This window comes from Echeneis naucrates, chromosome 9 (genome assembly GCF_900963305.1).
Source record: "Echeneis naucrates chromosome 9, fEcheNa1.1, whole genome shotgun sequence".
Lineage (NCBI taxonomy): Eukaryota > Metazoa > Chordata > Actinopteri > Carangiformes > Echeneidae > Echeneis > Echeneis naucrates.
In genome coordinates, this window is record NC_042519.1 from 22083359 (window position 1) to 22101027 (window position 17669).

General features: G+C 40.6%; 1 protein-coding gene across 2 annotated transcripts in view; it reads left to right on the top strand.

Moving 5' to 3' along the window:
- The first annotated feature begins 5584 nt into the window (after positions 1–5584).
- The window catches only part of slc4a4a (solute carrier family 4 member 4a), a 34853-nt gene continuing 22768 nt past the window's right edge, over positions 5585–17669 (top strand). For both annotated transcript variants that reach the window (XM_029509593.1, XM_029509592.1), the window contains exons 1-4: positions 5585–5678; positions 6351–6446; positions 10024–10097; positions 14551–14724. In XM_029509593.1, the coding sequence (XP_029365453.1) occupies positions 6430–6446; positions 10024–10097; positions 14551–14724 (265 nt within the window). In that variant the 5' untranslated portion in view covers positions 5585–5678; positions 6351–6429. The remainder of the gene's footprint in view (positions 5679–6350; positions 6447–10023; positions 10098–14550; positions 14725–17669) is intronic.

A 17669-nucleotide genomic window follows, 5' to 3' on the forward strand; every position in this document is an offset into this window, starting at 1 on the left:
CCGAGGTAGATCGAGACTTCCTGGAATAATTTCACATGAGGGCTCAAACTTAAATACTGTGGAAAGATGTTGGGGATCGAACTAGCAGCGTCACATCAACATTTGAAACCACAAAGCAGAAAAAGGCTGATGCAATTTCCTCTCCTTAGAAGGGAAAGTGGAATACTTCACAGGCTGTATGTTTTTGAAGCTGAATTTGATGTGAAGCAAAGCAATCGTGAAAGGAAGATGCAGCTGATCACTGGTGTGTTTTTTCCATAGATAAAATTTGGTGCACACGAAGGAAAACATGGAAATGCTGACATGCTTGAGGTTGTAAATTTGTAAAACACCACCTGTTTTGCTTTATACAGTGATGTATGAGGGACGTAAGCGTCACTCACTTACTTGTCTTAAGACATGTCATACTGATGTTAACCTTAAAAATATTTTGTGTTATGAATAAAAACATAAAACATTGTTTTGAGAACAAATTTCAACTTGTGGAAAATTAGGGAAAAGTCTGAGACAGCAATCTTTTACTTTAGACTGAGGCATGATCAAGTAAACAACATTGTTTATCCTGAATAACCATTTAAAATCATTAAGCAACCATGATAAAAAAATTAGAATAGTTCTGTCCCTTAGATATGACATACACACTCAATTATATTACAGCTATCTGATTTCTTTTGTTATTTCCTTCGTTATTTTTGCTCCTACAGTGTCATGAAGGAGGTTTTGTGTAATTAATGTGCTTGCGTAGTAAATATTTTTTAGCATAAATATTCCCATTTGAAATGTAGGATGCACAAAACACTCTTTCAGCGGTGAAACAAAATTATAAGTAATATAGGAAATATCCCAAACATTACAATGTAAATTTAAAATGTAAATGATTAACTCTGTTCAGACATTACAGAATGTACACATTGGTTTTGAGACAAGGTTTGTACAAATGTCAAATTACTTTCTATCTGTCTGTGGATGTTGAGACAAATTATGTCTCATCCAATAAATTCCCCTCATATTATCAGTCCCTTTCTTGTCTTTGTTTTGGCGATAGCCCCCAGCGTTCATAAAAAGTATCAGGTATCAAGTGGTGTCTGAGATTATACCTGGAACATTACTGGCAAATAATGTTTAACCTTGAATTTCCTGAGGATTGAATTTAACTCTCCCGTGACTGTGTGTAATCCAGGGAAGTAAGAGCTAAGAATTGAGAGATCTGTGTGGTGTTAAAGGTTTACACAGCAACAAAGGTGTGTAGAAGTTCATCTCGCTGTCGAGTGGGGAAAAAAAACAGATATGTTCTCATATATTTTTTTCTTCTTCTAATAAAGTCATGTTATTAAAGCATCATTTTAATTTGTAGCCTCACTTCAGTTTTAATAGAAACAAGAGTGTGACAATATGAACTGCAGAGTTTCCACTCTGGCTCATTTGGAAAGGTTTTAGCTTTTTGTTTTGAATTTACACCTCATTTACGCCGCTGCATGTTCAGTCTCACCACTGTCAGTGGGAAGCTGTTTTCACAAAACAAACTTTGATAAACCGAGTAAACAAAGGTCATTGAGTTTGTGGGACTGGCTGGTGGTGAAAGAGAAACACCTTCCTGCTAAAGAAATTACTTTTGGAGTTGGTGATGGAGCGTAAAAGCAGCGCTAAAATATGACCTATGTTAATAATGAACTTGCATGTGTCAGATGGTAGAAACAAACCCATGTGCTTTTTTTGCTGAATGCATAGCCCCTTTGTAGGCAATTATTTGTGACCATGTTAGCCGTCAGGCCTGCAAGTCCACATGCACCTTTCTTTCCACAAATAATATCCCTGTGCTTTTACAGTATTACTGTCCTTTTTTTCATAATTTTAATGTTGCAGAGTTGCAAGATTGGAGCCACAAAAATTAGATCAATCAGACCCAGGAGCTCAGATGTAAAGATTTACTTTTTCCCTCAGGGTATTTGTTTTAATTTTAGATCAACTTTGACTTTGCATTTCCACTTCACAAGGTACCAGTGCTTGTCAGCTATTAATAAAGGCTGTCTTCTATGATTTTGTGTGAAATTCTCAAGATTTGCATATATCCTGATAAAAACAAAGTGTGTACGCAGTGTTACTATCCCCTGCCACCTCTACTGTTTAAACCTTTAAAATGGGCCATATTTTTCCCTTCACAGCCTAAGGCCTATGCCAGACTATTGCTTTTTGATTTCAACTCTGCATTTAATACCCTGCAGCTACACACACTACTCAGTTTACTAAATCAGCTCAGTGTCAACCCATTCATCATCAGGTGGTACCATTTATTTTTCAGTGACCGCACTCAGCAAGCCAGAGTGAACAAAACTCTGTCTGAACTCACAACCATCAGTACTGGAGCGCCTCAAGGGTGTGTTAGCTCACCGGTGTTGTTCGCCGTGTATACAAATGATTGCATTAGCCACACTGAAAACGTATGCATCTTTAAATTTTCTGATGACACTGCCAGCCTAGGATGCAGGAATGTAAGTCTTTTTTAATCATTCTGTGGTGGAAAGCATACTGCTCTATGGGATGTCAGCATGGTTTGTTTGGAAACCTGACATTTACAGACTAATACAGACAGCCATGAAGATTATGGGAATCCGCCAACATCCTGGTCTTGAAGATATTTTCCAACAAGCCATAATTAAACAAGAAAATCATCAACCCATGTTCTCCACCCTGAATCGTTGTACTCTTATTTTTTATATTGCTTCAGTGTCGCTCCTCACTGTATTATTGTAGTAAGTGTGTTTGGATGATGACGTGAACGGGCATGTGCAATTGAATGAATCGAGTTTTACTGCTGTGTTTTGCTATGCCTGCTCTAGTTGTAGCCCTTTTATGAAGACACTGGAAAGTCCACAACAAAATTTCCCACCGTGACTATAAAGCTTTATCTTTATCTTTAATCGGAAAACCGCCCAACCTGGCAACCTCGCTGCGGCGGCGCAGTTACGACGCGCAAATAGTGTTAAGCTATTCGATTCGTCCCAAATTCACCGTCACCACCTTTTTAAGAAAAAAATTTATAGAAAATTTCTCAACCCTTTACTTTCTTATTCTTCTTTCTTTTTCTTTCTGATCACCGGACATTTTCCTACCGAACCTCAGACAACAGAAAACAGGCTGGCATAGCAACAGTAACCAAGGGGGGCGAAACCATTTGTTGTTGGGGGGGGGGTTACAATTAGGAAGAAAACAAGTTATCAAGTCCATAAACAAATCATCTCAGTGGGTGACTCGTTCGCTTTTTTACTGGTCTAGTCTGTGTGTCCTGTCTCCGTCTGGTCTCGGTCCGTTCTGGTTCGGCCTAGGTCCTGGGGGGGCCGCCGTATCTGCATTAGCCCAGTCCAATACTCGCAACCAATTAACTCCTTAGACACGTTCAGGTGCCCACACCGGGAATCGAACCGCGATACATTACATTACATACATATTCTACATTTACATCACTTGTTACATTTACATCATGTACATATATTTACATCACTTAAGCCCGTTACATTACATTACATCACATCATACATTTACATTACCCTAGCCGGGAATCGAACCCCGCCCTCCTTAGTGCGGAGCGGCAACGTTACCACTGCGCCACAGCAGCTGCTGGAAGTGCGGCATACGTTGGCGCTATTTCACCATTTCACACTGACGTCACCAGAGTGAGCTGTGATTGGCTCCAGCACCCCACGTGACCTGCTCTTCTTAGCTCCGAGTCCACGCCTGTTGATTTTTTTTTTAATAATTTTTACGAGTAAATAAATACCAGGCTTTGTTGCTGAATTTCTATTGTGTATATGCTACAGTTTAACTGGTTGATCGTTCAATGACAATTATGTAGATCTTTAGACTATTTTATGGGCATGTCGTGCAAGAGATAACAGATCATGTGAAGGCTTTCAGGAAAAAAATGTTCAGTGAATGGATCACTGACTGTCCTATAAATCATGCACTTACTTTGAACTAACCCACGACACAATCTAATTCCCAACCCAGTTTCCCAAACAGTGGCCAGGATGAGCGTTTGTCATGTGAGTGTATGTTCATTATGGTAAAATGGACAAACTTGTGTTCAACGACTTCGTGAATTATGAAAAACATGGACACTATCCGGTGGGTGTTTCCGAGGAGCAGAAATGTGTCATTCATAGGCGCTCCGCCCGTTTTCCAAATGAACGGTAAGCTATGGGAACGTTATACGTTAAAAATAATGTCAACAGTTCGTCAGTCGAGCATGCTAACCAGTTAGTTAAGCTAGCTTAGCTAAGTGATCCGGCAGTGAGGTTTACTTAACAGCTAGGCTAGCTGGCATCCATTTACACAGAGATTGACAATGAATGGCCGAACAAATTAATGTTTTTATATAATAAACAACATACCAGTAACCTACACATTGGTTTGTCCCATTTAGCTTTCCGTACACCCAGCTGCGTTTCTATTTGCGTTCCTTCCTTAAGTACGCACGGTAACTTAGCAACTACGCGCGACTCAGCAGTAAACCAGCGTAAACAATCAGCGTCGGAGTAATTTCTTTATAAACACCAGTCAACGGCGAGACAGTCATCAATGATACAAAATAAAGAAATAATTGTCGCCTTCCTGCTCTCATCGCAGTTTTGCCCCCGAACACTATGGTGAGTAAATTACCAGATGCATTAGCATTAGCATTAGCATGTAAACAGCATTCATATGAATTTATAATGAACATGCAGTACGGTATAAAAAAGATTTAGAGACACTAATCATATGCATGTTTGTTTAGATAGTCGATCTGTAAAACTTTTGCTAAATTGTCCAGGAAACGTGGAAGACTTTTTCCCCATTTCGAAGGAAATCAGTCATGAAACCGTCACTGGTGTAAAAATGGAAGAGCCAAATGTGGAGTAAACACTAAACTCTTCTGTAGTTTTTGTCTAAATGTCTTGTAGGAAATAATGAAACCCTTCAATACCCTGTCCAAATCCAAACTAAAGGGAGAAAGCAGTGGGATGTTGTAGGTTGACATCGTACAATCCAGTCTTTTCTAAACAATGCAAATTAATGAATTGCTTACGTGTTTTTGTTTTTTGTCTTCATTTATTTGTTGTTATTTTTGGCCACATTTTTTGCCCTGAAGGCTATGGCAGCCAATCCATGTCCATCAGATGGCGCTGTAGTTTTAAAATGGCTTCATTCTCTGAAATAAACAAACTATCCCGGCAAGTGTGACTAGAGGAAGACACCAAAACCCTCCAAGGCCTTCCAGATGTTATAGATTACTTAACGGGCAATAGCTGTAGTTGCACTTTTAAACGTGCAAAATGCATGAATAAATGAAGTGAAAGACTTCCTCCTTGACAAATGAAGACTTTTATGATGTTGATGACTCATTTTTATCTTTCATTTGTGTTTTCAATCACGTCCTCAGGATTGCAGACTGTCACCCGCGATGACTTGTGTCGACTGGAAAGAGTGGAGGAAAAAGAAACGGAGCCATCTGACCTCCCTCCCACCGGAGGAGTGGCGTTGACAGAAGGATGGTCCAGCAGATAGAGGCGGCAGCATGCTGAGCGCAGCCGCCGCACAATGCCACATACAAACTAACCCGAGCGGTGGAGGTGGACTTCTTTACCTTCATGCCACCGCAGGGGTGACAACAGGAGCCGAAGATAGAGAGCAAACACACAGCGGTAAGTCTTCATGCAACTTGTGCTGCATGTGGACAGACGCGTCTTGGCTGTTAATTTCCCCACAAGACGTGGCTCAGTGACTTAAGCGACCTTTTTTGAAGTTTTCTGTAATCAGTTCATGGTAGATCTCGGCATCAAACGATGGCTTGTGCGTAAATGCGCAGCTGGAGCGCGTTCTGTTTTGGTCAGTCGGTCCTTTGAAACAGATACAGCACACTTGCCATGCGTTTGTCTGGATTTGCGCAGCTGTTGTAAACTCCCTCTGCTGTTTCACATTAGTCTTTTGCAGCTGGATCATATTATAGTAGTGTGTTAATGTTTCTAGAATTTTTGGTGTGCGACATATTTTCTACAGTTTTTAGAATAGTGCACAAAGAATGTCAACACGTTTTTTTTTTCCTCATTCTTTTAGTCATATTTTGATATTTTGCACTTTTTTTCCACTGTCTTTTTAAATCCCATCAATCATTAATTTATAGAGGAACAGTAGGTGCATAATAAGGTTTACTTTGCTGTAATCTGTGCTGTTATACTTCTCTGGAAATTTTTCATGTTGCTGCTGTAGCTAAAGACTTCCTTTCAGTCGAATGCCTAAGTTAACACAAACTGAAGGAATGTGCACTGAGTCCACAGAGACCGGAGAACTAACCTGTCCATTTGCAACTTTGTCAGGTCAAACATCGGCAGCTTCTCCAGTGATCCGCTCTGCTTCACATATTCAATACGGCGATTTTACACACAACCTGAAGAGATGAGTGGCAGCAAGAAGTAAGTGACTTCAACAAGCTTTACAGGAGTAAATGTAACATAAGTAAGAATAAAATCCACCACACAACCGTTCGAGGCTCTTAAACAGACACAAAGCTTGTGGTGCTTAATATGGAGCAGGTGCACTTCAGAAGCAAGTGTTATCGGTAGCAATGTCTGACAAGTTCAAACACATCTGATCTGATTTCCTTTTACTCTGCACTGGTGTTGCTTTGAAGTTGAACAATCATACAAGCATGAAATTGATGACTGTAATTGTTGATTTTTATTATTATTTTTTTTTTAAATGTAAGGGCTGTCAGACCTGATAGACTCTGCATCAATCATTCCACTCAAGCAGCCTCTTGTTTAAAAGTTGAAGTATTGCCCATGTCCAGATCAAGTGACCAGATACTGAAATGTATTGAAAGTAATTCAATACCATCAGAGATGATTGGGAAGTCAGTGTCAGAGTGATCATAGGGCTCTATTATCTTTAACTGCTTTCTGCTTCCTGTCTGACCCTGTTTCATTTTGATAAGCAGTGGAAAGTTCTGACAGTCTTCCAGAGACTTTGGTTTTCCGAAGTGAAATCTCCTGTTTGAGGGAAGCTGAGTGGATATCATTTATCATAAACTGCAGGTATGCGGTTATTGTTTGGTGAAGCCCTTTGAGCCATAGAGAAATCTGATATCCCATGATATTTTGCCATCTTAGCATTGGGAATTCGGCCTGATTTGGGGGACAGGCCACCAGATACAGGACCTGTGTGCAGTTATTCATATCTCAAGTGGTGACTTCAGCAGATACTGTATACCATAACACAGTCCGGATGCCTTGAGGCTGTTTGACGTTTTCACGGTTTGGACTTGTAGATGACAGTTGCATCATCTTAGGTACAGAGAACACACTTTCCTCTCCAAACAGATGAATGTAGGCTACATACTGATTGCTGTGGGATCCACAAGGACAGGGAGACTGATAACATTATCTGCAAAATAACAGATAGCAAATATACAATCATGAGTGCAAAGTAACAGCCTGACAAGTTTTGATTGCTTGTAATAAGGTCAGTTGAAGTTTTATTATTGGTCATCAATATAGGCATATCTTAAAATATTGATTCCAGGTAAAATCCAACTCCTGAAACATGCTCAAACGCATTTCCCAGTTTTCTTCCTCCTGGTAATTGCTCTGAAGCATCACTTTGAGGTATTTCCTGTGCATCTGTGACGCAGACTTGAAAGCAAAAAAATATTTCAGTGATCAAACATCAAAGGCCGACCAAAATACCAATTTCAACATTGTAAGCAAATTTGAAGTAAACTGAGCCAAAAGTTTAGAGCAAGGCCAGTGAAAAAGTCCTGAACTCTAGCACTGGTGTTCCCTTATGTGCAAAAAAATTCCCCTTGGTCAGTCAGCTCTGCTTTTAACGTGATTTCTTACTGCAGTTATCTTCCGCTGGATGTGGGTGTGAGCTCTTAACAAACATGAATTGCAGCTATTGGATGTGGGTCAGTGGTGTAACAGTTTTGATTGATGCTACAGCAAATCTCTCGTTCAGCTAGGGCTACTACACGCGGATATCAGCAGCCTGAAGAGTACACAAGCATTCAAAGACAAGATTTTGCCCTGCTAGTGTTTGCAGTCTTATTGCCTAACCTGCCGCTTTTGTATTTTAGTCACTGCAAACATAACAATAATAATAATAATAATAAAATGCATGGAAGAGTAATGACTGCTCAATCAGTGATTTTTATGGCAGCTTATCTATCATTATGCACTTTGAAAACCTCATAAAGAGTTTGATAAACTGTTAACTGATGTTCTTTTTGTTGATTACAACATAATCTTAATCATAATATTTCTCGTGTGTGTGTGTATACATGTATTACTCCCCAGAGATCCCTAGACATCTGATCTCAGGTCTAATCTGATCAAATACTGAAATCGATTAATTGAAGGAGAGTTTAAAGGACTTGGAAAATATGTGCTGTAAATAGCTGGCTGTCTGGGGTTTTAATACATTGGTGAGAAGCTTTATGGGTGATGGTGTATGAAATCCCTTTTTCATGTAGAAATAGACAAAATAAGTATAGTCAAGGTAATTTTAAAATCACAAAATAGTACTCCCAACATCACACATTAATGATAGCTAGGATTTAGAGTGGTTTTATAATTTTAGTCCCATCATATTCAAAGCTAAAACATTTTTTGTTGCTGAATAATTTTACTAAAGCAGGTTGTTGTCCTCTCCTTCTCTGATAATGTGTTAAATTGAGAGTAGAAACACATGGACTGCCAGATCAGGCTGAGTGGAGTTTGGCCTGTTATGTCCATGGTTGTTCCATAGGTGGCAATGGAGGAAGATGGAAGAGCACTTCAAGTGTGTGAGCTGGTGAAGAGCAGCCTCAGTTTTTAACTGTGGTGGTGTTTTAAAGACCAGACCAGAGCAGGTTTGCACTTCAGCACTGAAGCTGGATATGTCGTTTTCATAAAAGATTAACGCCTTGAGTAATTGTAATTTGTGAGTTAAGTTACTAATGTTTATTATGTATTTCAAAAGTGTTGATTAGAGAGCTGTCCACTCAAAACCACCAGCAGGTGTTAAATCATCATGGTGTTGATTTTCAGAAGCTAGACCTTGATAGGAGCTATTGGAGACAGTATCAAACTGACTCTGCTCATAGTGAAGCATCTTTTAGCCAGACATTAACTTTTGGTGCTACACTTGGCCTGAGTGAAACACATTAAACTCTTCTGATGTTGATGTTTGTTGGGAAATGTTATGGCCGATTTGAGGTGAGGACAAGTGTGTTTGTGTGCCAATTCGTATTGGAATGCTGCGGAGACTGCGACACGCCAGCCTGTTACGGTTTTGTGTGTGAGTGTGTTGTCACTTAAGTAAAGCCGGCGTAATCCTGTAAGGGCGGATGAGTAGACAGACATGTGATGCCCCACTTGTTTCTTAGGTGGAGGGTGGTGCAGAGGGGGGCTGGCAGGCATTACCTGCCAGATGGAGAGGCTTTGTAATGTGTGTGGGCGTGGGACTGATTATACACAACACCAACTTGATACTTCTTTTTCCTATTTTCAAATGTTTTGCTTCCCCCCCAGAGTAATAAACATAACAACGTAACACCATGATTCAGCGGCCAAAAGATGAAGTTGAGCCAAAGCCAGATCCAGATTTTGTTGGGTTCAAGTCTCAGTCAGTCGGGCGTCTTTTTTGCGCATGACCAGTCACACTGGCCATCATAGTCAATTAGCTGAGACTTCCTGTCCTCTCCCTCACCCCCCTCTGCCAGATTAAATCCATTACATCGTACCTATTGACTGCGCATTTTGTCCTCAAGGACGACACACAGTGCCACACTGGAGCAGGACAGCTTAGTTTCTTAAAAGCATATACCAAGGTGTTATCTCGAGGCGTTAAGGTGTCAATGAGTCTTTAATGGGTGGAGATGAGCGCCACCAGCAACACCAGACTAAGTCCTAGTCCGAATTTATTGCAGGTGAACGAGCCCAAGCGCTATGGCTCCACGTTGTCTCTGGAGGAAAAGTGTGAGCAGTCTTTCTTCCTTTTTTATTACTACAGGATGGAGGATGAGGCGGTGCTGGACCGGGGGGCATCCTTACTCAAGCACATGTGCGACGAGGAGGAGGTTGAAGGTAAGTTTACCTGCACATGTACACTTTCATCGCTCTGTGACCGAAGAAGTGGGATACAAGGATACAGAAACCTATATAGTGGGACGCATCAAACATTGTAAATTTGTTAAACTTGGAGACTTTTTTTTTTTTGTTTTTTTTTTTTTTGTTTACAAACTATTTTGTCTGCAAATTATGCCCTCTAAAACCAACCAGCATTTTAAATTGGAGGCCATTTTTCCCAGTTCAATTCTTCTGAATTGTTTTTTCAAAGCACCACTGAGAGAAACAGGAAGGCCGTCATATAGCCTTTTAGAGACCGCCAAATTTCACGCACATCCTCCATTTACACCATGACGCACACCTGCTTGGCGAGCATGAGAAGGATGTGGAACAAGGGCCGTGTGATCCTGTGTTTACTTCACTAATCCACTCAAAGACCGACACAACAACAAAGAGAAAGCAGCGAAAACTTTCCAAGATGTTGCAAAGTCTTCGATTACAACAATTCATAGTACAATTCTTATATTCTATTGACGCGTTTTGAACCGGATTGATGCCACTAAGGGAGGATGTAGCTAAACAACATTTTAAATTTCCATAATAAAAAACTGTAGATTTTGCATTTTTTGAAACACAAGTACGATTACATCTTATGTAAGGGACTCCATTTATATTTTTTCATTCCCTAAACCCGATCTACTGCTAATGATCCTTCTTGTTGCCAAGGGTCAAGTTTAGGTTTACACAGTGATGTTATTAACCCGCACCTAACAACCCAGTTGTCTTGGTTGGAGTCATGAAGATTAAAGGGCCTGGCATGCAGCCCATTGTAACATCCAAGAACCTGATGTTTGTTATGTGACTTTTGATGGAAGTATTCAGAATGATTCATCGCCTCCTTGCTGTTGTTGGTGATGACTTTTAGACAAAGTAAAATAATCAGGGTTATTCTTTCTAAATAACAAGACAAAAACTGAGTTTGAATTCTTGAAGAAATTCTTTTGAAAAATAATTTAAGGGCAATGCAGATGGTTTCCTTTCATTTTTCTTCAGTATGAATCTGTGTGATGAGGCATGTAGTGACACGCAGATCTGAAACAGTGAATGTGTGAGATGTAAGTTTCATCTGATTATTAGTAAATAGACTGAATGAATAAAGCCATTGTGATGATTAAGTAACTTGCTTGTGCGCATGATCAGTGGATCAGAGTCGGCAAGAGAATTTGCACAGCATTGTCCCTCATGGCGGAGATCAACATTTTATCTGGTGTCACCTCAGTTTGAACCCCACTCAGCCAATTCCTGTGCTTAACCAGCGTCTCGGCTGTGTTTACGAGCGCTCTCGTCTTTGGCTGAATATCTTTTTGGACTTTCATGCTGAGCTCATGGTCCTTCCCACTCCCTCCCCTCACTCAGAGGCAACCGTCTGATTAAAGCAACAAGACTGAGATGAGGGAGTTTGACATTTTTCACATTGTCGAAGATAAACCTTTTTAAACCTAACCCTAACTTTGACGGCATTTTTTTCAGAATATGAAGACTTTCTAAATAATGTATCACCATCTCTCCCTCTGTTTAAAGCAGTTTGGTATTAGCATGCTGTCAGTGCTGCATGGCGTACTGCCATCTTCCCCACTGGGCAGGTCCCAGCAGCACCGTTACTGGGGAAACTGGCGGTGGTGTTGCCTCTCCTCAGAAATTTAGTAAGCTCAACAAACCTCCCAGCACACACAAGGATTGAATTTAATTCAGTTCAGAGCTAACGGGCAACTCCAAAAGAAGTTCTTCTCTCACCCCAAAAAGAGAAGAGGAAGTCGTTTTACAAAGCTGCTCTGGCAGTGCGCAAATCTTCCTTTCCAGCCCCTTCACTTGACTATTTTCTTATTCCTTCTCCTCCATCACGCTCTCATTCTCTTACCTCTTTTCTGGTCAATCTTCAGTGTGCACAAACGTCTTCAAGCTCTGCTTTACTGGTCATCTATCACCTTAATGGCTCTATGGCCTTTTGGTCTTCCTATCAAGCATATCTCTACTCTCCTTTGTTACTCTCCAGCCATCTGCTTATGGGTCCTGCTTTAAAGGCTGCTTGCTGTCTGGTGACTCAGATTGCTTCTTTAGTCTCTTTCTTAATGACCCAGTATGAAAGCGAAAAGCACTACTGGACATTTATATGCATGTTCCAATAGGCCAAAATTTTGTAGCTTAAACTTCAGTTCTCTCACTCGTAAAGGTGTCCTCTGATATAATAATTCAACAACTTTCCAAAGTTGTTGTAATTGTAAGCAATCGTAAACATGGCAGCACTTCCAATTCACCAAACTTTGTCTACATAAATTATGTGTACCGTCATCACTGACAAATAATTCATTCATTAGTAATTACGCAGCTGCACCAAGTAAGAGTGTGCAAAAAGCCAAATAAAGTAGCAGTCCTCAATAGCATGTAACCAACAGAAACACCAGCAACAGGAAGTGAGATACACTTACTCACTAAATCATTTTTGAAAGAAGCCAATGAGAAACATCCCAGTATAACTTCATAACCTCATCATTCACTCAGTCAGTCACTCAGTTCCAGACAATGGCAGGCATATCATTCATCTAGTGTAAAAAAATAAAATGAAATATGCAGCCTGCATCTAAAAGAAGATTGTAGCTTTAATGTTGAAAGACTGAACGTTCATGAACTCAAAGATTTGTTCCTTAGAGTAGATGAACTTTTTGGCCGACTGTGCCGGCATGTCTTTAGTTTGGTTTGATTGATCTCGCCCCCTGTGTTTTTATGTTATCACATAAACATTGGAAAGGTACCATCTTTGTTGAACCCAAAGCCGTGTTGGCAGCAACTCTGGTGGCGATGCTGGCTCTGTCTCCAATTCTTTCTGTTTTCTTCTGGACTGTTACTTTTTTTTTTTTTCCCCCACCAGTTCTCATTTGTTTCCCAGTTTCTCTCCTCATTTTTCATTCATCTTGTCTTGCATGAGAGGAGAAAATAATAAAAACAGATTGGGGTATTCCCAAATATCTGTTAAATCTTTAACTCTTTAAAATTTAGCCAATTTTTAGAAAACTGTCTTCCTGTAGTTATGGGAGAAAGTTAAGTCACATTAACAATGCAAGCAAACATCAGGCTGTTGTCTGATATTCAGCATTCAACAAGAGGCCTTAAAGGGTCATCTGAAAACCTGATCATAGACCAGGTAATGCATTCTGTCTGATTACAGGAAGGTAACACAGTCCAGCGCTTCCTTTTCTCCAATGTCCAGTGTTTGCTTTGTATGTCGGAACCGTCGGTGTCAGTGAATTTAGATAAACCCCTAAAACACAAGGCATTGTGGTAAGAGTGAATAATGAACATTGTTGTGCTCCAAGAGAGATCGTTGTTTGTTGTGTCGAGGGGTTCTGCCACTTCCTGGTTGGGTCATGTGCAGTGCTTGGCCCAATGCTACCCGCCGTTTGACAGTGATTGCATAGAGCCTTTTGTTTCAGGGGCACTTTTGATCTTTACTCTGAAAGGCGTTTTTTTTTTTTTCCCCCAGTCTTCCTCTGCTCAGGGAGGAGAAACCTGTGGTGTCGGAACAGGGGTCAAGGTTGTAGATTTTTGAAAGGCTGAGGAGCAGGAGCAGATCAGTCAGAATAAAATTGACTGATGAGAGTACAACAGGCCTCCAATAGCAACAAAACTTGTCTCCATCTAAGTGGTATATTGTTAGCAAACAGTCTGCTCGTCTCTATTGACCCTAAACCAACCCCACTACATGTAAAACTGCACGTCCTATTGGTATTATTCCAACGTGCACGACAAGGATGTAGTGATGCACGCATTCATGGTGTCTTCACTGCTATGTGCGACTTCTTTTTCTTCCCAAATATTTGTTTTGACAGTGCACTGCGACCTCTCTAACTCTGCTCTGATCGGTTCTGTGCCACGTGAGAGTGTTCCCAGTTCAACTGATAGACTATTGGTCAAGATTATTTTAGGGTTGCAAGGCAAAGGCAAGGCAGATTTATTGGTATAGCACAATTCATACACCAGGCAATTCAAAGTGCTTTATAGACCCTGAAATCATAAATAGAAAATACATTTGAATGAAAGAAAAAAGAAATTACGCCAGTAAAAGACAATAATAGCAATTAGAATGATTAAAAGCATTAAAATGATATATTGAATCTAAGTAAAAGCTGCAGCGAATAATAGTGTTTTCAGGCCCTATTTAAACTAATTAACAGTTGGTGCAGACCTCAGGTGTGTAGGGAGGTTGTTCCACAGGTGAGGAGCATAATAACTGAAAGCTGCTTCACTTTGTTTAGTTCTGATTCTGGGAACACGCTGTAATTCACTTACCCGGCATCATTACATCGGTCACATTGATGATGGGAATTTTGACGTCCCACATCACTGCTTGCATCATGACAGTTAAATTTGTCAGAATGTTCACCGTGCCATTTTGCGTATTTATTCATTTTTGCAGGTCACCACACCATTTACATCGGAGTGCGCGTGCCCAAGAGCTATCGCCGCCGGAGGCGTCACCGTCGGAGAACCAGCCACAAGGACAGGAAGGAGAGGTTGACGGAGAGCACCTCTGACAAGTCGGACACAGAAAACAACGATGAGGCCAGCACCAGCATCCTCAAACCTCTCAGTAAGTTCTGATGGACCCCGTGTCAAAGCTGATTAGGGCTCACGTCTGTCTTCGCTTGAGGCTGCTCTTTTTCTTAGCAAAAAAGCCCCTGTGACTCCCAGTGACCCCACAGAAGTTGCTGAGTCCACTCGGTGGCCAGAAATAGCCGTGCATGTCCTGCTGAGTGACGAGCCTGTTTGGACAGAGCAGAGTGAATTTTTATCTGAATTAATTGCCGCTCAGATACAATGGTATTTGTGCTGATACGAGTCTTTTTGAGTAGTGTATAGATATGTGTGTGTGCCAGTATGTACATGTGTCAGTGCTTGTGTTGTGTGTTGGCTGGGGCTTCCTCTTCTGTCCTTCAGTGTGTAAAGTGCGACGTGGCCCCGAGCACAGCTGCTGTGATCTGTGGATGCTCAGAAAAGAGCTCTTGGCAGTTTGAGTTGAGGAAAAAAAGGGATGACAGAAAGGTCACGTTCGGTGATGGTGAGTTAAAATGTAAGCCTGACTCTTACTCGTGTCAGCTTTTTTTTTTTTTGCTGTGGTTAGATTAAGATTTGTAAGATGTAATAAAACCTGCAACAGTCCAGTGATTCTTTATCCCCCCATAATGTTACAGAGGTCGCAGTGATCTTAAAACAGTGTGAAATTGCCAATTTTAGAATTTATAACTGTCATTACAAACCTGCAGGCTCAAAAGTAAATTTATTTCACACATATATGCTTTTGTGAAATCCTGCAGTTTTACCTCTAAAGGCCATTTAGGTGAAACAACCTGAGGAGGGAACATACCGTTTGGCATAACTGCTTACAAAATTAATGAGCACGAGCTCATTAACATTCGGGACTACAAGTAAAAAAGCTGCAGATTTATGTCTATAATTTGTCAAAGACATTGTTCTACTGACGACACTAACATGGAACAATTTGGGGGAAAGACAACAGATAGAAGACAATTTTCTGAATACATGTCCCCTCTGAATAAAGCTTAAAATATCCTCAGTTTCTGTCAATCCGGTAATGAGGCAGGCCACTGTCATTTCTAGAAAGTCATGTAATTTTACACATGCTTGGTGATGTGACAAGAGGACATAATACAGCAGGACTGGATTTTATGATGTGCACACATCACTAGATTGCGGGAGGGGTGGGGGGGTTGGGACATAAATCTAGTCAGAAAACAGATTACAGCCAGGCCATCTGCTTGTGTGATGATGGATATTTAGCAAAAATGCTGAGTTTTGTAGTTCAGCTTCACAGACAGAGGCTAACTTGGGACAAATTGCTCTGTTAAAAGCGTTGAAGAAATAATAATTAATGTTGTGATGGCGTCTTAAGGTGATAAGATCATATTTTATTCTTACATGCTACTGGACTTACCACCAGATTAAACTGTTTTAATTACAAGTTCTTTGTTGAGATGTTTGTTTGTGTTCAGGAATGGACGGTCTGTCGTAACATCCCTAAAGTTGGGTCTTTGCAGCAGAGTGGTTGTCCAAATAGTTTGGTTGTTTAGCCTTCGGACCGCTGTGGCAGCTCTGCTTAAGAAACTAATGCATTTTGTCCGTGGGGTTAGTGATGGCTGTTTTTGGGTGGGCTAAATAGTCCAGCCTTTTGCGCCCAAGTGAACAACAGTGTGGTTGCTCTTTGGACTTGCAGGTTCATTTGCTCACACTTGGTTTAACAAGATTAGCCTTTTTTTAAATTGCAGTTTGAGGTAAGATGTATCACAGGCTGGACAGAGATGTTGACTAGTTATTGAGCAGTGTGGTGGTCTATTTGGGTTTCCCTTTCTTTTATAAGCATTCAGCATGGTGTTCAGCGTTGAACAACACCTGTCTGTGACCTGCCACCATGTCGCCCTTTCATCTGTACCCAGGAGAATTAACAACTTAACTCAACGACTCGCAACGATCGTCGTTCACCAGGGGTACACCTGACCCCAACGACCCAAACAAGGGTCAAGTGGAACCAGGACTTTCACAGGTTAAATACCTGGGCCTTTCTCCGCTGTCTTGGTCAGACTAGTGCGGACTAGTAGACCAACAAGCATGAACTGATGAAGCCCCTTGGATAAGAGGCGAAACGTCTTCATAGACAAATACAAGTCCAGTTGCAGTTCCAGAGAGAACAATGACCTGGATGAATGAGAATCTTCATAGACAGCGTTGAAGAAACAAATGGAAAGTTTCTTAGCATACATGTTATCAACACCAAAATGTGTGTGCTGTTGATCATTCCTTTAAAAAAAAAAGAAAAAAAAAAAAAGTCAGACTGTAATGATGCAACATCTGAAACCCTTCCCCTGTTTACAGTAACAGTGGTAATTCTCCATTCATGGAAAACACGACTATGTTGGCAGGAGAATGTGAGCTTTGACGTTTTGTTATCAGTCAACACTGTGGCAGACTGCTAGTCCATACGGGCTGTGGTTGTGTAAAAAATTCTGTGATGGAACCAAGGTGTGCAATGAAATCGCATAACCACACACAACAGAGAGCAGTTAGTACAATTGCTGTTGTTGTACAGTGAGTGCTTCAATCGCTTTATTGTATGTAGACAGACTTTTGTTCATTTTATGCTCCATTTGATGTGAAACTGTTGCCACGTTGTCCCTTTTTAAAATTATTCACTGACTGAATCACAGTCAGGCCTGGATTGCATTTTGCATGCACATGCTAAATGTTAGTAATATCATTATTCATATGAATGAATTTGTGGCTTTTTGAAATTTTGAAAATCTAACCACAAAAGGAATAGCAAACAAATCTCACCACTCAAAGACTTTTAGTATGCTGCATTGGATAGAAGAAGTGTGTGAGCAGAGACTTGTTTTAATTCAAACGTTTTGTCCGGTTAAGTTTTTGGATGAAAGTCTAAGGGTTGCATCAGTGAACCATTTTCTTTTTTAAGTAGATTCATCATTAGCCACCACTGAAAGATTACTCATGTTCAAACCACTA